General features: G+C 46.7%; 1 protein-coding gene across 4 annotated transcripts in view; it reads left to right on the top strand.

Annotated features, from left to right (window-relative positions):
- EPB41L5 (erythrocyte membrane protein band 4.1 like 5) overlaps positions 1 to 24,830 on the top strand; it is a 109,054-nt gene that overhangs the window by 11,769 nt on the left and 72,455 nt on the right. For all 4 annotated transcript variants that reach the window (XM_075933065.1, XM_075933067.1, XM_075933068.1 and 1 more), the window contains exons 3-10: positions 1,152 to 1,256; positions 6,952 to 6,994; positions 8,513 to 8,591; positions 12,231 to 12,275; positions 12,640 to 12,692; positions 22,722 to 22,842; positions 23,342 to 23,429; positions 24,230 to 24,318. In XM_075933065.1, the coding sequence (XP_075789180.1) occupies positions 1,152 to 1,256; positions 6,952 to 6,994; positions 8,513 to 8,591; positions 12,231 to 12,275; positions 12,640 to 12,692; positions 22,722 to 22,842; positions 23,342 to 23,429; positions 24,230 to 24,318 (623 nt within the window). The remainder of the gene's footprint in view (positions 1 to 1,151; positions 1,257 to 6,951; positions 6,995 to 8,512; positions 8,592 to 12,230; positions 12,276 to 12,639; positions 12,693 to 22,721; positions 22,843 to 23,341; positions 23,430 to 24,229; positions 24,319 to 24,830) is intronic.

A 24,830-nucleotide genomic window follows, 5' to 3' on the forward strand; every position in this document is an offset into this window, starting at 1 on the left:
ATGATGTGTTAAGTAATGTTCACTGGTGTCTCTTAGCAACTTGAGCTATTTCTTTAAAGAGTAGCTTTTGGTATTTTGCCAGTGGTTTTTGTGTATGCTGGTAATGGAGATAATAATTTAAAAAAATAATGAAATGACTCACCAAACTAATCAATTCAAGGAGTGAATGGTACATATTTCTGTTGATAAACAATACATCTCTCCACTATGTTTGTAAGTGTTGTAAAATCACTTGCTGATGAGACTCCACTGTGCATAAGAGAAATGTAGCTTGAGTAGCTTTGCTTTTGTCATTTGAAATGATTTGATGACTGAGTGACTGTAGAGTATATAGTTTTCATATGTGTTTTTCCTTATCTGCTTCAAAGGTGAAGATTTTAATATTGGATTTCAAATAGTAGGTATTTCTTAAGCATTTCACTATGTGTGTCCTTGAAAACTGCCTGATGTATTCGGCCAGGGGTGGGCAACCTTTTTTTGGATTGAGGATTGCTGACCAAAGAAAAATCAGTCGGGGGGGCGCACAGAAGTGAGAAGCAAAAAGCAAATAAAGAAAAAACCCAAACACTCACTAATATGGCCCCTGATTGAGGAGGACAAAGACCCTCTCCATATTCTCCTTGCACACTACAGCCTTGGGGGGTGGGGGAGGGCGGGCAAGGCTACTAGATTTTTGTGTGTTCCAGCCCCACAGGAGGACTGGGGGAGGAGGGTGCGGCACCACCAGCGTGGGCTGTTACTGAGTGGGAGCCTCAGTGGCTGCATCCCGTTCCCAGGCCTTAGGTTCCCCACCTCTGCATTAGGCAGTCTCAGAAACTACCTTTGTTTCCAATCTCATGGTATAAAGTGCCTTCAGTGGCATGTAGGAGGAAACAAAGCTGTAGAGTGCAGTGCTGAATACTTCCAAATAATTGGCATTTGGCACTGGCTACTTTTAAAGATAGGTTTAAAAATCTTCATGTACTAAATTGAAGGCATTTTCATTTACTTGGTTCTCTGCCAATGCCAGCAACTCTACTATTGTAGAGATGTTGCCAAGTTTGTGTTTGAAACGTTTTTTGGCATACTCAGTTTGTATATTCTTAGCCTTGAAAAGGTAAAGGAAGTAATAAAATCTACCTGTTACAGGCTGATTTATTTTGCAATTCCAGAAAAAAGCCAAAGGCCAACATCTGTTTGAACAGATCATGTACCATTTGGACCTCATTGAAAATGACTACTTTGGGCTGAGGTTCATGGATTCTGCACAAGTGGCAGTAAGTAACTGAGACTTTTTTTCCCCTTAGTAAATTATTAAGCTTAACCTTTACTGTGACAGATCAACATGTTATCAAAAAGCAAATAGTTTGTGTGTTACTTTGTAGAGCATATAAAAGTTTAATCAACCCCATATGGGCCAGCATAGTTCCTTACATATTCTTGCCTTTCACTTTTCTGACCCATTCTTGTGCCTGCTTTCTGATTTTAAAGTCAGGCCAATCATTGGACCAAAGTACTATGGTAATGAAGTCCTTTTGCAGCAATGTTCTTTTACTAATGAGGAACTGGTTGAGATTGTTAGCCCAGTCTTTTATTCTATAGGCAGTGATGCACAGAGGGGCTTTCCTGGGAGACTCGGCCATCAGATAGATCGGCTGGCCTCTCTAGATTCTGGATGAGCTGTTCCCAAATCCCTGTATATCATGGTGGTACCCTATATTAAAGCAGTCTCCATGTATCTGTCTTCACACTTAACTTGTAGTGCAGAGAGGGGTTTTCTTTAGCAAAATGTGACCATGAACATTTGATCCTTAAGACCACTAATGACTTGAGTAGGTGCAATTTCACTCTTAATTTTAGTTGCCCTGGGCCTTGGTCTACAGATAAATGCATTAGAGTTGTGGGGGAGGGGAGTTGGCAAATAAAATTACTAACTGCTCTTCCTAAGGTTTTGCAATTGTGTGTGAAGTGAAGGAATATCTTATTTTGGTCACCTTTCCTCTGTATTCATTTTTAGTTTAGTGGATAGGAATATTTTGGGGCTATAAAAAGACATGCTGGCCAAAAGGAGTGTTTGCACCAGCTTCTAGAGCCATGGTCACCAATTTGTCAATCACCAGGGCTTGACCAGTCGATCGTGAGGTGTTCGGGCCCCTCCCCCATTACCCCGCTCCTGAGAAGACCCACTACCTACCTCCAGCAAAAATGGAGGTAGTGCCGGCTTCTTGCGGGGTGGACGGAAGTCCTGCAGCTGCGCGCCACTTCCAGGGGTTCCGGGAGTGCGCTGGCTGCTTCCCTTCCTCAGGTCTGTGGCGTGCCGGAACTTGCAGGGGGATGGTCCCCAGGTGAGGCGTGTGCCAGGACTTCCCTCCTCTGCGGCAGGGGAGTTGGCCCCGGAGGAGGGGCGTGCGGGCGCTTCCCTGCGCTGCGGGAGGGGGAGTTGGCCCTGGAGGAGGGGTGTGCGGGCGCTTCCCTGCGCTGCGGGAGGGGGAGTTGGCCCCGGAGGAGGGGTGTGCGGGCGCTTCCCTGCGCTGCGGGAGGGGAGTTGGCCCCGGAGGAGGGGTGTGCGGGCGCTTCCCTGCGCTGCGGGAGGGGAGTTGGCCCCGGAGGAGGGGCGTGCGGGCGCTTCCCTGCGCTGCGGGAGGGGGAGTTGGCCCCGGAGGAGGGGCGTGCGGGCGCTTCCCTGCGCTGCGGGAGGGGGAGTTGGCCCCGGAGGAGGGGCGTGCGGGCGCTTCCCTGCGCTGCGGGAGGGGGAGTTGGCCCCGGAGGAGGGGCGTGCGGGCGCTTCCCTGTGCTGCGGGAGGGGGAGTTGGCCCCGGAGGAGGGGCGTGTGGGCGCTTCCCTGTGCTGCGGGAGGGGGAGTTGGCCCCGGAGGAGGGGCGTGCGGGCGCTTCCCTGCGCTGCGGGAGGGGGAGTTGGCCCCGGAGGAGGGGCGTGCGGGCGCTTCCCTGCGCTGCGGGAGGGGGAGTTGGCCCTGGAGGAGGCACACGGGGGAGGGGCTTCCCTCCTCTGCGGGCGGGGGGAAGTCCTGGGAAGAGGCTGGCACAGGGGACTCCCTGCCCCCACTGGCACCCTGTCCCCTCCCCCCGGCACCCTGTCCCCTCCCCCCGGCACCCTGTCCCCTCCCCCCGGCACCCTATCCCCTACTCCCACTGGTAACATGTCCCCTGCTGCAGAACCCTGTCCCCTCCCCCTGGCACCCTGTCCCTTCTCCCATGTGCCCTGCTGCAGAACCCTGCCTCCACCGCAGCACTCTGTCTCCTGCCCCAGCACCCACTAGCACCCTTCCCCAGTACCAAGTCTCCTGCTCCCACCAGTACAGTTGGGGTCACATTAGTGAGGCTTGGGGGGATTTTGGGAGGAGTTTTTTTTAGTTTGCATCTCCCTTGTGTGGCCCCAACTGACTTTTTTGTGGGTCAGTGACCCCCCCGACTCAAAACAGGTTCCCCGCCCTTCTCATAAATAAAGACAATGCAGAAACTGCGGGGAGGGATAGCTCAGTGGTTTGAGCATTGGCCTGCTAAACCCAGGGTTGTGAGTTCAATCCCTGTGGAGGCCATTTAGGGATTTGGGACAAAAATTTGTCAGGGATTGTGCTTGGTCCTGTGAAGGCAGGGGACTGGACTCGATGACCTTTCAAGGTCCCTTGCCTATCTCCTAGAACTGGAATCTCCATTAATTTAATTTAACTTTTTGTATTTGACATAGTATTTTATTTAAAAATGAAGCCTGGCCAACAAATCCCCAATTGGGGACAAGCCTCCATCTGGCTGCAGCATTATAACACTCCTGCAACACCCCCCCCAGACCCTAGATCTAAGCCTAGACACTGGAAACCCCTGCCCTGAGCCCCTCACATACCCCAACCCAAATTCCTGCACCCTCACAGCCACAAGCCTGTGGCTTGCTTAGTACCATAACCCTCCATCTGGCCCCAACACTCCCCAGCCTGGAGCCCCCTCCCTGAGCCAGCATCCCCTTCTCCTCCACCTCTTGCATCCAAATTTCCTCCCAGATTTTGCACCTCTCACCCTTTTCCACATCCAAATACCTCATTCCCACCCCAGACCCCACTCATCCTGTCTCAACCCAGTGAGAGTACAGCTAGACTGCAAGAGCTTTTCCAGGATTCCAGAGATATCCTGGAAAAACTCTTCTGCATCCAGGGATGCATTTATTCTTCTGCTTTTTTTTACTGGAAGAGCAAACATGCTCTTTTGGTAACCCCTATATTCCTTGTTCCACTAAGAATAAGGGGGATTCCAAAAGAAGGGGTTTTTCTGACATTTGGCCCAGTCTAGACAGGCCAAATGTTGGAAAAACCTCTTCCAACAGAAGAATTGGAGGGGGAAAAAAAGTGGCAGTGTAGAGTGTATAAGGGCAAGTGATGGAGAGGAGGAGAATAGAGGGGGCAGGGCTTCAAGGAAGGGGTGGGATCTTAGGGGAAGCATGGGGTGGTAGATCTTTGCTTGTTCTGAGATTTAAAAAGTGATCTTGGGTGTAAAAAGGTTGGAGACCACTGCTCTAGAGCATCAATGAGCAAGCTAGGCTAGTGAGTGGTCCTCCTTCATCTCAGTGGGCTGCAAGATTGTAGTAACCAACAATGAGTAGTTTTGCTAACTGCACTTGCATACCAAGAATTTGTGGGTGTGTCCATTGAACCGTAGCAGTGGTTTGATTGGACGCAGAGGGAGTGCATGGCTTTTACAGTCTGTATTGTGTGCAGTCAGCATGCAACTCAGTTCGTGTGCCCTTGCTGTAGGCACACGTCACTTGAGTAATACTAGTAGAGGAAAAACACTACAGTGATGGAAACCAGCAGAATCTGGCAAGCCTGCATGTGAGCAACCGTAAACAAAATGTCTTTGGGGCCACACACAGAACCCCAAAGGGACACAGGTTGCCCACCACTGTTCTAGAACATTCAGCAGTTGGGCCCAAAGCTCAAATTGTCAGTGGGTAGGCTGCTGTTGAATTCAAATAGCTTTATATATCAGGTCAGTGTCAAACAGTCTAACCCAGCCTAGCGATGTGGAAAGTAAAGATGACATGAGACTGGTTAGGTTAATTACCTTATCATTAGTGAGTCAAATGTTAGTGGGTTATGAAATTGCTAGTATTTAACAAAAATAGCATAATACTTCAGATACAGTAGCTCTTAATGCTGCACATGACTTGGATATCATTGTCTAAATTACAGAGCAGTTAATTCCACATAGCAAGAGAAAAGCTATTACTTCCCGTCAAACAACATTTATTCTTATCACTTTGTTTAAAAAGCTGCTATTTATATTTATTTGCTTTCCCTTTCCAAAGTAATCCACTCCAAATTGTTTTAGGAATAACTTCTAGACCTTTTTGTTTGTTCAATATGCTGTTTTCATTGCTCATTAGTGAGTCATTCTTTGTGACTGTTAGATTTGGATAAAGGTACTAGAGTGTGTAGTGTAAATTTTTTCATCAGCCTCTTTTGGATTTCATCTGAATCGCTTGGAATAAAAGCAGCTTCTTCCCTCCTCCCTGTCCCTCCAAGATGTCCTGTGTATAAAAGCAGTTACGTTATTCCCCCTTCTTCCATGGTCCCCTCCCCCTTTACCATTCAAACTGAACTCCTAGAGGCATTGGTGATAGGAGCTGAGTCAAGTAAAGTGCTGTCAGTGCCTGCCTCGGGCCTCTTAACTGCCTACCACTGGAATGTGGAGGAGATGAAAGAAAACAGATTGGAGATTAAACAGATGTGCACGCAGTCCTGAGGTCTGAAAATGGCCTTCCCTCCCTATCTTACCTTTTCTGATTATCTGAACCAGCAGGCCCCTGTGTGAGGAATGTGGCCCCTAGTTTAATCAGGGGAGCACTGCTGACTTATGAAACTCAACTCAAGGAGACATCGGAGGTCAGCTGACTTAGGTGCCTCTTTGAGCATCACATTCCAGCCAAAACGTGGTACCATGTTCTAGCTGTTGAGTCAGTGTAGTTCACTTCTAGGATAATGCAGCATCTGTTACCTGCCCATGTCACATGTTTTGGACAGATCATTCCCCTCTGACATGGGTATGTGGTGGGCTCAGCTCTGTCACTGGCCAATTAATGGGACAACTTCTGTTTTACAGGGAGTACGGCTGCATGAGTCCTGGACATATTGCATATGTGCCTGTGCCAGGATTCTTTCTTAACTCATGAATATGCAGCTTTCTCTCCTGTCGGTCTTATTTACCAACATAAAATGAGTCACTGTTTTTTCCCTTCTAAGAATTAACTGTGGTATCTAGACTTATTGAAATGTTGTGGTATTTTCTACTCCCCCTGCTTTTTTCCTACCTCTTAAACTTTACTATTTCATTTTCAGCATTTTTAAAAGTTGTTTTATTTTTAATGAATATATATAATTCCTTCATTTCCCCCCCTTTTCCAAAGGGTATATCACAATCTGAGGCCAATATCAGACATTGAAATCCTTATTTAATGTGATATGAATGTATATCACACTGTCTGTGGTGGGTTCTGGAAGAACTTATGGTCCATTAACATGGATTGTTTGTATATCAGTACTCCAAACAACTGATGCTCTTTGAGGACTGACTTTTGCATGTTTATATTGCTGAATGGATACGGTCTTCTGTAGTCACTTGAAGCAAACTCTCTGTCTTGAGTTGATTTCCAGTTAAAATGATCTATTGTAATGCAATATGATGTTGTCCTTCTATGCTCATTTATCCCCTAAAAAAGTCTCTTCTGTGACACACATTTTGTTTGGGTTAATCCACATAATTTAGAATAAAATGCTTTCATAAGATGACATGGTTGTTAGCCGTAATGGATTCAGATTACGCTTTGTTTTAGTGGGGCTACTCTGTATTTTTAAATATTTTAATGCATCGTGAACTTTTGTGACTTGTTGTACATCTGTTTCTTTTTGTAAAGATATATTTTATGATAAAAAAAATTTCAACTCAAGGATTCTGTGTCTTTCAGCATTGGTTGGATAACACAAAGAGCATTAAAAAACAAGTTAAAAGTAAGTGTCCTTTTAGTTGTTGGGGTTTCTTAGGCCAGTTGAGTATCAGTATACATTGTGGGGATGTAGTCGAGTGTATTTGCTATGTTAGAAGACACCGTGGCAGGAGCAGGCTGTGTTCTAAACGGGATGATGTGGTGGTAAAATCGTGGCACATGCCTAATGGTGACTTAAAAACACTTCCTGATTCCTGTTACTTAATATAATGTAGTTTTCTTTACGCCAGAGGATCATTAACTGTGAAATGATTTATTTAGCATAATAGCCATTGGAGATTCTTCACTAGCTGTAGAGCCTTGTCCTCCCTAATTGTTTCATAATCACCTCAGCTTGATGGGTTGTAGAATGCCTTAATCTACATGTGATCTGCCTATCAAATAACCACATCTGATGTAAAGTTTGGTAGTAGCTCATTGGATAGATTCAGAGAAGAGCATGCTGATAACTTTGGATATGTTAGGACACATCTAGACTTGCAGAAAGATAGATGCTGCGACGGTCAATCTTCTGGCGTTCAATTTAGTGGGTCTAGTAGAGACCCGCTAAATCGAATGCCGAGGGAATTCCCAAGGGTGCTGCTATTTGACTTTTTTTTTCCTTCCTTTTTGCCCCATTCTTTAATAAGCTCTGCTAATAGGATGGCATTGGTTCTGAGCTTATAAAGGAACCCTCGAGGGTGCTATTCCAGTAAGGGAAGTTGATTGGAGCATTTCTCCCATCGACTTCCTGCTGTGGGAATGGTGCCAAAGTTTGGCTTAGGGTATGTTGATTACAGCTACATTATCTACATAGCAGGAATTGCGTACTTTAAGATGACCTTCTCCCATAGTATAGACCTGGCCTTAGTATGTCAATTTTGTTTGACTTTGTTCAGCAGCAGCTTTGCTGATAACTGTACAGTCTTTTAGGATCTTGAGATGCTATTTTAATAAAATGTTAATCTTGGAAGAGATGTCAGGGAAGGATCCTAGTTTCAATGCATAAATCCATCTAGAGCGCTGCAGTTTCAAAGAACCATTAATCCAGTTTTTGGATTAACTATGTGCCTTCTAGAAAGATGATGCACAGAGGGACTATTAAAGTGCACCAAATTAGGTCTAAAATCTGTGGAATATGGTGGCACAACCCATCAACAGCAGGCACTCCCAGAGCTCTGCAAGTGTTTTATGCAGACCAGTACGGTTGCTAAGAATTTGGCTGAGTATAGAGCCAAAATCCATGGCTCTCTACGTGATGGACAGAGTGCTTAAATATTAGGATTAACCTAGATTTGTCTGTTCTTGGCAAGACAAATCAACTTAATGGTTTATGACAGCTGGGTTGACTTGTAATTAGTGTCTGTTAACGTGTAATAGAAAAAAACATTCTTGTCATAAGGGAATTCTTTTCTTGAACATGTTGTGGTAGGACACAACCATTGATAGGCAGACTTTTGTTATGTGTGTTGCTTTTTGTTAATACATTTGGACCTTCTTCAGGTCTCTTGTTATCAGTGTCTTAAATTCATTTACTTTGCAGTTGGCCCACCATACTGTCTGCATCTTCGTGTAAAGTTTTACTCCTCTGAACCTAACAATCTCCGTGAAGAGTTAACAAGGTAAATTGAGTGTGATCTACGTAATTGCAGGGCATATGTTTCTGTTGTCCTAGCCTCTGTTTGCAGAGCTGTTTGGCTGCTGTTGGGATTTACTGGCTAATGTGTTCATTGTCCTTTTTTTTTTTTTTTTTTTTTCCTTCCCCAATATTCATTTAATACATTTGGCTTTTTTTTCTTCCTTTTTGCCCCAGTCTTTAATAAACTCTGTTAATAGGATGGCATTGGTTCTGAGCTTATAAGGGAAGCTTATGTTTTGTGACACTCCTGTCTTCAGTCTTTTATGGGTTATGGTTAATTTAAAGCCATGTGATATCTATGGTTTTTTTTGGAGAGAAAAACATAAAAAATGTATTTGTAACTGAGGATTTCTCTCCGGTAGAAATGAATTCAGTTAGGCCCCATCACTTTCAGGATCTATGCAAAACATTAGCAAAGTGAAGATTATTTCACCGTCATATTGAGATACAAGTCCCCGGTGTTTTTAATGCAGGATATAAGTCATGTCTAAACATGAGTTCCTATCAGAAAAGAGCATTTTTGAATCCCTTTTCATCTGGGACTAACCTGCATATGAATAGACACACACCATGGGTCTTTTTTTTCCCTGCCGAGTTCAGAAGAAGGGTGAAACTTTCCAGGTTTGAACAACAGAGATTATTTGTAGAAGACCATTCTGTTTCTGCAGTGTGGATCAGTCCTATTAGTGGAGAAACTGTCTCAGCAAGAGTAGTCAGTTCTTACTCAATGTTCACCTATTCCCATTAATTGTAAGCATTGCGGATCCACTGTTACTCATCAGCAAGGCAATGGTGCATTGCTAGTTCAAAAAGTGTCAGTGTAGATCTTTGTTTAAATGCATGTTTGCCTCTTGTGTGAACTAGATTTTTTTATTAATAGCAGCATCTGGAGCAGCTCATGCACCTTGTGTTGCTTTGTACTCCTATACCAGGACATAAAGGACAGGGTGGCGACAAGCCTCTTACTTCCTATAGCAACAACACTGAATCTGAAAACTGTCCTAGCAGTTAGTTCTTAGCTCAGGTTAAATGTCTACAAATCTTTGGAAAAAAACCCAAACCCTTCATAATTACTTCTGATCTGTATCTGACACCATGAACCATTGCTCTCTGTCTGAGCTGAACTCTGCCAATCAGAACCTCCTGAAGAGGGATCCTTAGCATGATGGTTTCAAAACCTGTCTCAGCCCCTTATCCTCAGGGCTTTAAGCCTTGTCCATCCTAATGAACTAATTATCCAGACTGGTAAGCACAGCTATTGATTCTTCTGTTTGGGGGAATTTCATGTACTGAGCAGATGCTTAGTCTGCAAATTGTTCTCTACCAGAACATGTAAATCATAAGATTTGAGGCTAAAGTTCCATCTTCTAGAACCTTTCATTAAGGTCACATCAGTCAGAGAGGAGACCAGTTCTAGAGTTTTGCTGACAGACAAACCAGCTTCATCTTCTGCCCCATCTACCATACAAGCGATGCCCAGAATAGGTACAGAATAACAGCAGTGAGGAATGACTCCTCACCAACACTTCTGGTGTCAGTCTTGTACACAGAAGTGCCACTCCACTCAAACACTGAGGCAGAGGCGCCAAACAGAGCTCAGTGTTTTCCTAGAAGGACAGATGTCATAAAGCCTATGAAGATAAATCCAAACCCCACATGGCATCTAGGATTGAGGAGAAGGGGTGCTTCTAACTTGGCCTCCAGCAGTGACCCCGGCTCCAGTAACTCATCTATCAGTATCAACAGACTCAGGAAGGTGTGGTGAGAGGAGAAGCAAGATTAGTGTTGGTACCATGATGCAGACTTGAACCAGTATTGAGAGCACCTTACTCTTCGGTGCTGCCCCTGGGGGAGGTTGGGTCCTCACCATCACTGGGACATGCATTCTCTCCATCTTCCAATAGAGAGCCAAGGTCAGCTGTCAACACTGCCGGTAGTCCTGTCAGCTTACCCTTCAGGGCTCTGCTTCCACCAGTTCATTGGGAATGGGTATGGATTGGCCAGTATACAACAAGCCAGCCTTACTTTTATGGCACACCACTATTGCCCCATTGGGGTGCTGGAGCCTGCCATCTTAGGCATTGTTCTCTTGAAAAAGGAAGAGGATACACCTCATCAGCATCTGTGGCCAGAGTACCAGAAAGTGTCCAAGGGCACAGCAGTACCAATGCTGTGTACTGTCATGAAGGGACTAGTCATTCTCATCACCTGGTAAAGCACTATTTTCAGCAGCAGGACCAGCAGCAGACAACTCTATAAAAAAGCATTCCAGGTGTTCTTTTGGATGATGGCAGAGACTTTAGAGTTCAAGACATCAGTCATAATGGAGAAATTCCACAAGCATTTTTTATTCCTTGTCTGCCTGCAGTTCCAGCTAGTATTGCCCTTCCTATACATGAGTAACTGCTTGGTCCTGCCACACTAGCTGTGGTACAAACTGGCACTCTGAAATGAATCAGGAAAAGGTACTAAATGCCTCCCATGGAATCCGAGTGTTCTATGTTCTTCTCACCTAATCTTCTTTGCAATACAAGAAAAGTTGAAGTCCAGTAAGCGCTATCCCCAACAGGCTCTGTTTATTTGGTAGAAAGTTGTACTCTGCTGTACACACCTGTGGATGGCTGAGGAACAGTAAGGATTTTATGTTGAGCGAAAAAAAACAAACAAAGGGTCGGGGTAGAGGAGTTATTGAGCCCTTTAAGGATGGCCATTTTGAATTCTATTGTTCTCTGCAGCACACCTCCGACTGCCTCGCGGAACACAATTCAAGAAACACTGGTCTAGAGTATCTAGAAGAAACAATTACTGTATAATAAATGACATTTTTTGTGTAGCTTCTTTTTGAAGTACACCCATCAGAAGGAGAATAAAAGGGTAGTTCTGTTTTTCACTGCCTGGTTCCTTTCCAACCCAAAGGAAGAGCAGTCTGTAAGTCAAGATTTTCTGCAGGGCCTTCCTATGAAGATCAAGTTTATAACCTGCCACTTTATTTTCTTCCAGCTCCACTCTTCTGAGGCTGGTTTTCAGGAAGGGGTCTAGGGAGAGGCAGTTCTGGGAAAAATTTTAGACAATACTTTTGAAAGATGTGTGGTGCTGACTGTCACATGATGCATTACTGAGTCCTTGTGGTGAACTAGAGGAATAAGCAGGGCTAATCCTGCAGCACCACCTTCTTGCTCCTTTAGGTCCTTGATCGGAATTCTGGTAAGTCGTCATTTGGGTTTATCCTCCTTTGAACAGTGTGCAAACTACACACAGTCAGATTGAGAGGCCTTGAAAGATCAGTGTACAGCATCTTAAATTTAAGTTTCACCTTATTGAGTTCTTACAGGTCAGGTTATGGCTCCCTCTGTCCATCTGCTGACTGACATTAGAACTGCTAGCTCTTAATTCAGCACTTCCCAACCTTTTCCAGGTGGGGACCCATTTTGATAATTCAGGAAGACTTGGTGACCCAAGGCAATTCAAAAACAGGGGGAAGAGGGGGCGCAGAGCCACCTAGGGAGACACTTGGCGACCCTTTTGAAATGTAATGGCGACCCATATTTGGGTCCCGACCCATAGGTTGTGAAACCCTGCTCTAATTGATGGTTTTGTCCCTTTTTTTTTTTTACCTTCTTAGGTATTTATTTGTTCTTCAGCTAAAACAGGATATTCTCAGTGGAAAGTAAGTACGTATTGGTATGTGTGCTACATTAAGTCTCTCAGGTAATTACAGTGTGTTTTAACATGAGGTTTAACAACACAGTTTCTAGGAAAACTAGGAAACCCAGCATTCACTGTGATAAGAATTTTTTTTCCCATTGATACTTTCTGTGTATAAGCAAATAAGTATTTTTGATGTGCTGGCTCAAAGAACCACATTAGAGTAGCCTGAATATTAGTGCTTATCTCAAGCATCAATTTACCAAAGAGCCAACATTCACTGCAACCCTTTGCATCTCCTCAGCTCTCAAATGCTTAAATGTTGTCTCTTTTGCGAACACAATCATACAGAGATTTGTCTACTTAAACCGTTTTTCCTATGGCAGATTGGAATGCCCGTTTGACACAACCGTCCAGTTGGCAGCTTATACTTTACAAGGTGAGTGGGATGGAGGAATTTATTATATTCTTCCTTGTGGTCTTATTTCCTTCTTCCTGCCACTGTGGTGCAAGGATATTCATTTTGCCCGGGACTGAGTGATCCTAAAATGGAGAAATGTATTTTCCTTGACTCTTTAATTTGTCGTCATATATTACAGACCGCTTTGTCGTGTCAGGGAGGGGTTTAAGGAGCTTCTGAAGAAATCATTTCCTTGGCTAAAATATAATTGTCAACAGGCACTTGCATAATGCAATATGAACTGTACAAATTAGAACATTTTAATGGAAAATAAAAACTTTTCTCAGACTTGTAAGTGTCCACTTTCAGACAGTGTTCACTGCTTGAACTGCGCTTATGCAGGAACATAGCTGTCCTCCTGGTGACTGTGTCATCACCGTCTGAAGTGCCATCCTTGCTCTCATGGAATCACACACCAAACTCCAGTGGCTCCAAACAGGGTTTGTTTACATAACCATTGCACCCTTTAAACTAATGCTGCACCAGTCTAGTTAAACCAATGCAGTTTTGTATATGGACACTCCAAATTGGTTTACATTTGTATCCTGTGGGTTTAGCTCTCGCTAAATGTAACTACATTGGTGTAACTTCTACGTGGAACATGCTGCTGTCTTTTTTCCTTCTGCTTCCAGTTGTGTTGACTGTTCTAAAGAGGATGGGATCCACCCAGAAATGCAAAGCTTTAGTTTGTTTTATTGGTGCAAAGGGAATTGTGCAGGGAAATTCTTTTCAATTTTCGGTTCTGTGTTTAATGTACCATGTAGCACTCTGGAAAATGTCCTGCCCTGTATATTCCTAATGTCATATAAAAACCTCTTTGGTATTGTGCTTATTCTTGCTGTGAGTCATTAACAAAGCTAAGTCAATCACTAAAAACTTTTATTCTCCTAGGTATTTTAGAAAACATCTGCTCGCCTTAAATATGAATGATGCTGTAGGATCTAGTGTAGATATTGGAGCCAGTAGGGTGGGGAGTGCATTGCAGAGAAACCTGTTGCTTTTGCCTTTTGGTTGAATAGTTAGAATGCATCCCATTCTGAGGTGGCATTGATAAATGCTTTTGATCTAATACTACAATAAATGAAGTGTTTAGAAATGCATGGTGAACTTGATAGGTCATATATCCTACTCTTAAATATTGGCATTTTCTTTCTACTTTCAGAACTGTTCTTAATTCCCAAGTTAGGTCTATGGCAGTGCTTTAATCTTACTGTCTGGTTGACTGCTGAGCAGATTTTATTTAAATCAGCTGGAACTTAAGCAGGCTTTGACAACATTCTTTTCAAAAGAGGCAGGCGGTATAGTGGGAGTAAATTACTATAGATCTACAAACTTCCTCTGTTAAGTTTTTTAAAAAAAAAGTATGAAAAGGCTTTTAAAGGTATTGTGTTCAGAACACCTAGAGATAGATTTGTGTATAAATAGTACAACAAAATAGTTAATTAACTCAGTTTTTGCACCTCTCTGATATTTTATATATTAAGTCGGCTTTTCCTTTTTTTCCCCCAAATTTTTCCTTTTTTATTTTTACATAAAAGATTTGCACTGTTGCAGCAAGTCCATTTCCTGCTTGCACTTTTGACTGGAACTTGGGGAGCCAAACGTTATGTTCTTCTTCGAGTGGTTGCTCATGTCCATTCGAAGTAGGTGTGCGCGCCGCGTGCACCACGTCTTCCGGAGCGTTTTCCCTAGCGGTACCCGTTGCGCCGGCGGGGCGCCCCCTGGAGTGGCACCGCCATGGCGGGGCATAAGTACCCCTGCCGGCGCTGCTCCACCTCAGTTCCTTCTTACCGCCATGACGGTCGTTGGAGCGTTTCTCTCTCTTTGTCTGCTTAGGCTTAGATAGTCAATGGTTCCCGTTTCTCACATTGTAAATAGTTTGTGTAGTTAGTTAGGTTTTTTGTTTTGTTCCTTCCCCCTTGGGGGTAAGGAATGCCAGGGCCGCTAGGCTTCAAGGCGTGCGCTGACTGCGGGAAGTTTATGCCCAGGGGCGACCCACACGACAGCTGCCTTAAGTGTCTGGGTGAGGCTCATTTGGCAATTGCCTGCAAAATCTGCAAGTCTTTCAAGCCCCGTACGAGAAAAGAAAGAGTTTCCCACTTGAAGCTTCTCCTTATGGAGACGGCGCTTCAACCGGTGCCGCCAGAGCAGCCTGCGGTGCGCAGCGCACCGGCCTCCACGCGCGAGGCCGCACACCGGCACCGACATCGAGATCCTGGCACCGGTCTCATTCTCCGCCGTCTAAGAGGGTGAAGAAGTCCCGGGGCAGATCTCCGTCAAAGAAGCCAACTTCGGCCAGGCACCGCAGCGGCAGTTCACTGGTGCGTCTTTCCCTTCCGGTGCACCGTCGGCACCGAGGGGGCCTGGTTAGTCCTGGTCGCCTGCCCTCTCATCGTCCGTCCACACCGGACACTTTTGAAGCAGTGCAGGACCTAGTCTCACGACCTCCCTGCCATCTTCGGTCGACTTGGACGGGTCGAGGTCGCCCTCGTCGGAGGCTCGGCGGGCACCGTCGTCTCCCCTGCATGGCCCAAGTCAGCAAGCTAAGGTGGCTTATGCGTCGGGACCACCCCCGGTGGGGTCGGTTCCCACTGCTACTGTGGCACCCTTCACAACGCCGAGTCATCAGTCTCAGGGGGCTTCGAGTCATGGCAGGTCACTGCTTACCGCTTTGCCAGGGCCCCGCCTGCCGGTACCGGTGCCATACCCCCATGGCCATGTGGCATCCAGGCACTCCCAGGAGTCAGCGTCCGTCTCCCTGCCTTCATCAGCACCGGCATCGACCCAGTGGTCTACCCTGGTCTGGGCACCCCGGTGCCGCTTCAGTTGGGCACAACTCAACCGGCACCGAGCCTGAGCACCTCGGTGACACAGCTGACGACGCAACCAGCACCGGGCCTCGGCACCCCGGTGACACCGCTGGCCGTCTCGCACTTGGCAGAATTCGCCACACCGGGCATGGGTCCCCCGGTGCCGCAGACGGCACGTCCTCGCCGTGCTCATGCGGGCAAACCTGAGTCGATGGCCAAGTTTGCACCGCACTCCTCGTCGTCTCCGCCTTGGCCAGAGTCTGATTGCTCTTCGGACTCGGACACGGTGTCGGTACGGTCGGGGTCCTCGGGAGCATCCTCGACTCACAGGTCCAGATCCAGACACTGGAGGGGCCACAACCAGCAGATGTGGCCCCCGCACCCTGTGACGTAGTGGGGGGTAACTTGCTAACTCACTGGCTACTGTCTGTAGCACCACTGAGCAAGACAGGCGATGAGTCGTTATGCAGAGAGGGTGTCTCAATTTGTCTGACCAGCTACCCCCCAGGGAGAGCAACAAAAGAAGGTGGATGCTGCCCCTGGCTGGGGGGCAGGGCTGGAGGAGAGTGAGTTAGTTTCTGTCTGGGAGCATGGAGGAAGCAGCCTCAGCAACAGGCTGGGGGGTTTAGAAGCCGAGACCCCACCCCATATCAAGGGGGTCTGAGGCATCCTAGGCCTGCCCTGTAACCTGATGACATCTGTGCTGTGCTGTATCCTGGAGAAGCAATAAACCACCTCTATTCTACGGGCTGGTGGAGTCTGTTCGTGCCATTCCGTGGGTGCAGAAGACGGGGGACCCCCAACGCGCCGTCACACACCCGCAGTGGCCTTTTTGGACTCCCTGGGCCTATCATCAGTGGCAGGGTCAGCCGCCACCATCTATGGGGTCGGAGGCTTCAGGGCACTGTTCCCGTCCGTCGGCGTCCCTGTCCAGGGCGCCTTCCTCCCCCCTTCGGGTGCCGCAACATGATCCTGCGGCACCGCAACCACCGGCACTGGAGGCAGGCCCAGCGGAAGCTCAGGCCATCCAACTGGCCCTGCAGTTGGCCACAACCGCTCCTGTGCCACTTCAGGAGTCGTCGTCGTCGTCGTCGTCCTCCCCCAATGAGGCACTAGCGGACCCAGCACCTGGTCTGCCATCAGTGGATGCCAGAGCACACCAAGATCTCCTGCGGTGCATGGCTTCCAACCTGGCTGTTCCAGTGGAGCCCATAATTGAGGACACTGATCCGATGGTGGACATCCTCACGGAGGACGCCCCTACGCAGTTTGCCTTACCGCTCAATAAAACTGTTTCCAAAATTACTAATGCCCTGTGGCAAACACCAGCAACCTTGACCCCTACCCTAAAAGGGGTAGAGAGGCGTTATTTCGTCCCGCAGTTGGGGCATGAATTCCTTTACTCCCAGCCCATCCCGGGATCCTTGGTCGTGCAGGCCGTGGCCCAAAAAGAAAGGCTTCCCCAGCCCGGGCCTTCTCCAAAGGCAAGGGAGCCTAAGAAGCTGGACCTGTTGGGCCGTAAGGTCTACGCTACAAGTGCTCTACAGCTCCGCATCGCTAACCAGCAGGCGATGCTGAGCAGGTATGCTTTTAACACCTGGCAGCTGTCGAAAAGTTTAGAGACCGACTCCCGATGGAGGACCGCCAAGAGTTTGCGGCTATGGTTTCCGAGGGTAAAGCCATAACACGAACTGCCCTCCAAGCGTCATTGGACACTGTGGACTTGGCAGCCCGCACCATGGCGACTGGCGTCGTTATGCGTTGCGGGGCGTGGCTCCACGTCTCGGGGATTCCTCGGATGTGCAGCACACTATCCAGAACTTGCCCTTTGAGGGGAAGACTCTGTTCTCGGAGCACACCGATTCCAGGCTCCATACCCTAAAGGCCATGAGGTCAACTCTGAAGTCCTTGGGCGTACATACGCCAGCCACGCAGCGGCGACAACTGCCTTATAGGCAGCAGGGTAGAGTGCAGCCCCAGGTCCCCCGTGGGGATTTCTGGAGGCGCCGCTCCCAGGCCTCCGGTGGAGGTTCCGGGGTGGCTGCGCACCCTCAAGGGCCTAGGGGCCGACGACGTCGCCCTACGTCAGATCCCCAGCAGGCAGGTCCCCACGGCCCTTCCCATCAGGGCAAGCCCCAGTTTTGACGCCGTGTTCGAGAGTCCTGTACCAGTCTGCCATCCTGGCCCCCCGTTTGGGGCCAGGCTATCCCGTTTTGCCCAGGCATGGGCCCTGATAACATCAGATGCCTGGGTCCTGAACATTGTAAATACGGGCTATTCTATCCCATTCCTGGGCCCACCGCCTTCAAAACCCCCTACTCTGTCCCTAGTAAGGGACACCCCTCACGAACACATCCTGTCTCAGAAAGTGGCAGCGCTCCTCGAAAAAGGAGCAATAGAGGGGGTCCCTCTGCATCTGCAGGGCAGGGGGTTTTACTCCCGTTACTTTGTTGTTTCGAAACCAAAAGGGGGAGTTCGTCCTATCCTGGATCTGCGATTCTTAAACAAGGCGGTTGTAAAACACAAGTTCAGAATGGTGACTTTGGCCTCAGTCATCCCAGTGCTACAACTGGGCGACTGGTACGCGACTCTCGACCTAAAGGATGCCTACTTCCATGTGGCAATCAGGCCCAGTCACATGAGGTTCCTCCGGTTTATGGTGGGCCATTGCCATTTTCAGTTTACGGTACTCCCCTTTGGGTTATGTACGGCACCAAGGGTATTTACAAAATGTATGGCTGTGGTTGCCGCCTTTCTGCGCAATCGAGGGGTACGTGTGTTCCCATACCACGACGATTGGCTGATCCGAGGTCGCTCGTAAGAGCAGGTAGAAGCTCATGTAACACTCATAAGAGCTCTCTTCTTAAAGTTAGGGCTCATGATAAATGTCGAGAAGTCATCCCTGACCCCCTCCCAGAGGATAGAATTTGTGGGAGCCCTCCTCGATGCAAAGGTGGCAAGAGCGTTCCTGCCCCACAGCAGGTTCCTCTCCATAGTGGAGCTGATCTCAGGGCTAAATCAGTCCCCCATCACGACACCTCGGGTCTGCTCCAGGCTCCTGGGCCATATGGCGGCATGTACATACACGGTGCGACATGCCAGGATGAGAATGAGACCTCTGCAGGCGTGGTTGGCGAAGGTCTTCTGCCAATCCAAGGGTCTCTGGGACTCCATAGTAACAGTGCCCCCGGACATTCTGGACTCCCTACTCTGGTGGACCCAGGAAACCGTGGTGCGCAGCGGGGTTCCCTTCAACGCCCCTCCCCCCTCACTGACGCTGGTCACCGATGCGTCCGACCTGGGATGGGGAACACACCTTGGGTGCCACAGAACTCAGGTCCTCTGGTCCCTTTCTGAATGGACCCTGCACATCAACGTCCGGGAATTGCGGGCGGTAAGGAGGGCCTGCGAAGCATTCCTGCCGAGGCTCTTTCACCGCTCGATCCTGGTGCGTATGGACAACACTGCAGCGGTTTTCTACCTCAACAAGCAGGGTGGGGCACGTTCGCCACCCCTCTGCAAGGAGGCCCTGCGTCTCTGGCACCTGTGAGTCACGCACAATATCACGCCTCAGGCGGAGTACCTCCCCGGCTGCAAAAACCTATTAGCAGACACACTGAGCAGATCCTTTGGAGCCCACGAGTGGTCGCTCAAGGACTCTGTCCTCAGTCAGGTTTTCCGCAGGTGGGGCTATCCCCACCTAGACCTGTTCGCCTCGGCACGCAATGCCAAGTGCAGGAACTACTGTTCCCTGCTGGGGCTGGGGAAATTCTCCAGGGGAGACGCCCTAACGACCACGTGGCCAAAGGGCGTTCTCTATGCTTTTCCCCCGTTTCCCCTAATTTCCAGGGTATTGACCAGAGCAAGAACTTTTCGGTCCTCGATCATCCACATAGCCCCCAGGTGGCCCAGACAGTTCTGGTTCCCCATCCTGGTGGACATGCTGACCCAAGACCCTATAGCACTCCCTCCAGTTCGGGACCTGCTAACTGAACCTTGGGACGGGGGGATAATGGTTCACCCGGATCTCCGGTCTCTTCACCTAACGGCCTGGTTTATCCATGGTTGAACCAACCAGAAAGGGAATGTTCCCAACAAGTACAGATGGTGCTCCTTAGCAGCAGGAAGCCCTCTACTAGATGGTCGTACGCTGCCAAGTGGCGGCGCTTCTCGTCTTAGGCATCCCAGAGAGGAGTACGCCCGTCCTCGGCCCCTATTCCAACTATTCTCGACTCTCTCTTTCAACTCCGATCTAGTGGCCTGTCCTTTTCTTCTATCAAAGTCCATGTGCCATCTCTCTCCGCCTTCCATGTTGGTACGGCAGGAGCCTCTCTTTTTTCTAACCAGGTGGTTAAAAGGTTTCTTACTGGTTTGGAGAAATTGTACCCCTCGGTGAGGGCTCCACACCCTGCCTGGGACCTCAACCTGGTCCTACACAGGCTTATGTCCCCTCCTTTCGAGCCATTGGCTACATGTTCATTGAAGCACCTTTCATTGAAGGTTGCTTTCATAGTAGCCATTACGTCTGCTAGAAGGGTATCAGAGTTAAGGGCGCTAACTATAGAACCGCCCTACCTTGTTTTTTCGCACGATAACGTAAGGCTACGGCCTCATCCGACCTTCTTCCCGAAGGTGGTTTCACCTTTTTACCTGTCCCAGGAGATTTATCTACCGGTGTTCTTCTCTAAACCCCACGACTCCCCTAAGGAGCCAAGCGATGCCAAGCGAGCGCTGGTGTTCTATATTGACCGAACCAAGCCCTTCCGTAAATCCCAACAATTCTTCATTGTGTTTGGGGATAAGGGGAAAGGTTCGCCTATTTCAACACAAAGGTTATCAAGATGGGTGGTGCAATGTATAGCAGAGTGTTATCAACTGGCTGGTAAACCCCCACCCAGGGTGAAGGCACACTCCACCAGGGCGCAGGTGTCCTCGGTAGCTTTTGGTGCCCAGGTACCAATAACAGAAATTTGCAGGGCAGCCATGTGGTCTTCCCTCCACACGTTTACAGCGCACTACCCGCTATCTCAGCAAGCTAGGGAGGATGCAGGTGTGGGTTCTGCAGTCCTCGAGTCGGTACTGTAAATAGGTTAATAATGTCCTGTTGCCATTGTTGTAAATTTGTGCCTTATAAGTGTTGGATTGTTCAAATCTGTTTATTGTTCACCTCTCTCCATGACTCTGCTGGTATGACTGCTCCGACCCCTCCTCCGTGGGGTTAGCTTGGTAGTCACCTACTTCGAATGGACATGAGCAATCACTCGAAGAAGAAAAGAACGGTTACTTACCTGTAACTGTTGTTCTTCGAGATGTGTTGCTCATGTCCATTCGACTCCTCCCCCCCCCCACCCACACACCTCCCCTTCGTTGGAGCGTCCGGCAAGAAGGACCTGAAGTGGGGCAGCGCTGGCAGGGGTACTTATGCCCCGCCATGGCGGCGCCACTCCAGGGGGCGCCTCGCCGGCGCTACGGGTACTGCTAGGGAAAACGCTCCAGAAGATGTGGTGCACGCGGCGCGCACACCTACTTCGAATGGATATGAGCAACACATCTCGAAGAACAACAATTACAGGTAAGTAATCGTTCTTTTCTTGATTCTCAGAGCTGAGTGAAGCACCAGCTACTCCCTTAAAGTCATTGGAGGTGGTGACTGCTTTTCTCCTCTGACAGTGAGACCATGTTAATTTATGTTTCTAATTGCAGATATAAGCACTCTTCTTTGGGCAGTTATGTTTGGAAAATGTTGGCCTTTTAAGTATTAGCAGCTGTGGAAAAAGGAGCCAGTTCTCTAAGAATGCTCAGCCATTGTGACACTAGTGTGCTTACAATGGTAGAGGGGAAAAAATAGTTTTCTACCCTATGCTGGCTGTCATGATTATGAGGGTTAGCCAGCAGCCTGGGGATTAAGGGGTTAACTACACCTAGCCAGGTGGAGTGACCAGTAGGAATGTAGGTGGGACTTTCAAACTGGGACAAAGGAATTTGGGGTTTTTTTTCCTTTCTCCTTTTGTCTCTCGGGGTGAGTCCTCTGCAGCTACAGAGAGGGACAAGCATGTCTCTTTCTCTCCAAGACACCATTCTTCATTTTCTGAAAGTAGGGCAAAGTTTAGGTAGTTTCGTTAGGCTTTATTGTTTTAAGGGTTGGGTATGGGATCTGATGTCTGGCACTGCTTAAGAGATGTTTTGGCTTTTCTTTGTAACTAAGTTCTAGGCCCATGGAGTTTCTCCATGAGTATATTTTGTTACCTTCCCATCTAGTCAAACCCCTTAATCACCAGGCTGCTGGCTAACCCTCATAATGTTGACACCTGCAACAGGAATATTGTTCTAATAATAAAAGTCTTCTCTTTTCTCTTTATTAACCTGGCATTGGTTACTTGTGTGTCCTGATTTTTATAATAGGGGTGAGATTTCCCAAATGATCTTTCCCCTGATTTCTTTATCAATACTTCTGTGGTGGCAGCGGAAGTTTTATTCACAAGATTGTTTTTAAGATTGTGGGGGAAGTTTTATACCAAAGCCTGGTAGATAAGTTTTTGGAGTACACTTGCTGGCCCCCACTTCTGCATTTATCATGCCAGAGTGGGGAAGGAGCCATGACACTGGCCATTTTGGTTTTTTGTTTTTGTGTGTGTTGCAGATGAAAAAATGAAGAAAAAAATCATTTTAAAACTATTTCCTTCTACAGGATTCAAAATGGGTCTCTGTTCTTGAAAATTGTACAAGTTTCTCTATTTTTTAAAAAAATCAGCAGTTTACAGTTGTGACTGAAATACTGTTTGTTTTTAAATAGTTAACATGTTGTTAAAAATGTTGCAAGAGAGTCAAAGATCTTAACAGTTCAAAGATGTTGACAGTTTTCCACAAGATGTTCCATTTTATTAAAGTTATTTATTTATTTATTTGCTGGAAACCTTTTTGCAGGAAAAATTTTGAGAAGCTCTACTAAGAGCATTTCATCATCAGATGCAGAAGTTCTGTTCAGAACTTAGGCTGTAAGGCTATCTGTCAGTGCCTGCAGCTACCACATCAAAACAGGTGGAAACAATAAATAAAGGACATAGAGAGTGGGAGAATTTTTAAGTCTGGAACACTTAAAGTAAACAAATCATGGTAGATTTTCTTCAGCTCAAGCCAGGTCTTGTTAATGCTATTGCTTTTGAATGGAATGTCACTTGACAGTGTTTTTTCTTTGTAGCTGAACTTGGAGACTATGATCCCGCTGAACATATTCCTGACCTGGTGTCTGAGTTTAGGTTTGTGCCCACTCAAACTGAAGAGATGGAACTGGCCATTTTTGAGAAGTGGAAGGAATACAGGTACTATAGCTCCTGATCCATGTGTGCCAAATCAACTTTCTGACTCTTACATGAGTAGAGCATATGATACAACGGGGATGATGCTGACTTTTCCATATGATCTTTCACCCACCTGTAATCTTAATGTGATTCCATCATAGAACATAAGAAACTAAAGCTAACAATTCTTGGTTGAGAATGTAAAGTGAAAATTGGTATTTTTACATGTCTGCCTTTTCAATCCTGGATGAAATTCTACTCCTGTCCATGAATGGTAAAATTCCATAGTTTCAGTGAAATCATTAATTTGTCTAATCTTGTAATTCATTGCTTTTTGCAACAGTCAGCATTTCAGGTTAAAATTAGCAAAGGTGACCTTGATGCTCATGTAACTTTGAGAGAGACAGCAATGTTTGTTTTTTGTTGACCCACAAACATTTTTTCCCTTTATATGCTAGTTTCTTTTCCTTATTCATAGTTTTAGAGGATTCTGTTTTAACTATAAATAAATTTATTTCAGAGGCCAAACACCAGCCCAAGCTGAAACTAACTATTTGAACAAAGCTAAGTGGCTGGAAATGTATGGGGTGGACATGCACATAGTCAAGGTAAGATTGCCCACAGGATGACCGCTTTGGAAATGGTTATTCTTGCAGGTCAAATGTTCCAAGTGTTGTGCAAAACTAGAAGTGTTGTATAGGAAAACTAATAGGGCTGTCAATTGACCTGCGTTAACGCCTGTGATTAACACAGGATAGGATTAACATGTTAATTTTATTAATGCATTAATCTCAGGCATTAATGCTGCGCTGCCCCTTTGGAGCGCCAGAGCGGCACTTCAAAGGGGCTTAGCAACACGGAGCCAGGGATCAGTTGGGAGTCCCCAGCTGATCCCAGGCTCCTAATGCGCTGCCCCTTTAAAGCGCAGAGCTTTGGAGACTGTAATTTTCATCTGTCTATATTTATATTGTGTGTTAAATATGAGATAGATGCTTCAGATTTCAATCAGCCTGAAACCTGTGTAAAAATCAGAGTAAATGAAATCAAAATTGGATTGAGATTTAATATGGTATCACTTTATGGTTGTTGTATAGAAAGATTAAATAGACTGTAAAGGAAGAAGGATAGAGAAAAACACAAGGAGGGTCTTTAGCCCATAAGCATATAAAGAAAACCTTCCTGCCTTTATCCTGATTTCTTTCTAAAGTTGTGGATAAGAGTAAGCTATTTAGGAAGGTTTTTTAATACAACCATATCTCGTGAAAGTTTTATTATTGTAATAAAATAATGATTAGTATTTCATCTTAACAATGAAGGGATGGATATTTTGTACACTGGAATGATTTATACGTGTATGGCGTCTTCCATGTGCAATTGAACATAACCTCTTTTGGTCTGTGATACTTAGGCAAGGGATGGCAATGATTACAGCCTTGGACTGACCCCGACAGGAGTTCTGGTGTTTGAAGGTGACACGAAGATTGGTCTTTTTTTCTGGTGAGATGGCTAATTGAAAGACTTAGGTATTTTACAGTGCATATTCTTAACTCTCTTACACTAGCCAAATTCTTGAACATTAGTGGCTGCGACCATTTATCAATATTAGTAATCTGCAATATACTTCATAGCTTAACATGAAAGACTTTTTCAGTGTCCAAAACATTATTTTCCTTGGTTAACATCCTTGACACATGTCAGTAGGTTTGTGTGCTTTCATCTTTCTCCTATGACATATATGAAGCCAGTACAGCATTGCTGTTCTTTTCAAGCATGCCTTCCCAAGTTGTTCTGCTGCTTTATTGGATTCATTGTATATGTATTTATTACTGGCTACATGGGAGATAGCTGAAAGCATTCGACCAGCCAAGCTGGCAACTAAACTAGGGATGTCAACATATCAACAACTACACGATTACCTGATAAGCTTAGGTTTACTGGTTAAGCCTGTTGACTACATGCATTCCACGCGCACACACACACCCGTCCTCCACCCCTTGGCTCTGTACCTG

The sequence above is a fragment of the Pelodiscus sinensis genome, chromosome 7, assembly GCF_049634645.1.
Source record: "Pelodiscus sinensis isolate JC-2024 chromosome 7, ASM4963464v1, whole genome shotgun sequence".
Taxonomy (NCBI): Eukaryota; Metazoa; Chordata; order Testudines; family Trionychidae; genus Pelodiscus; species Pelodiscus sinensis.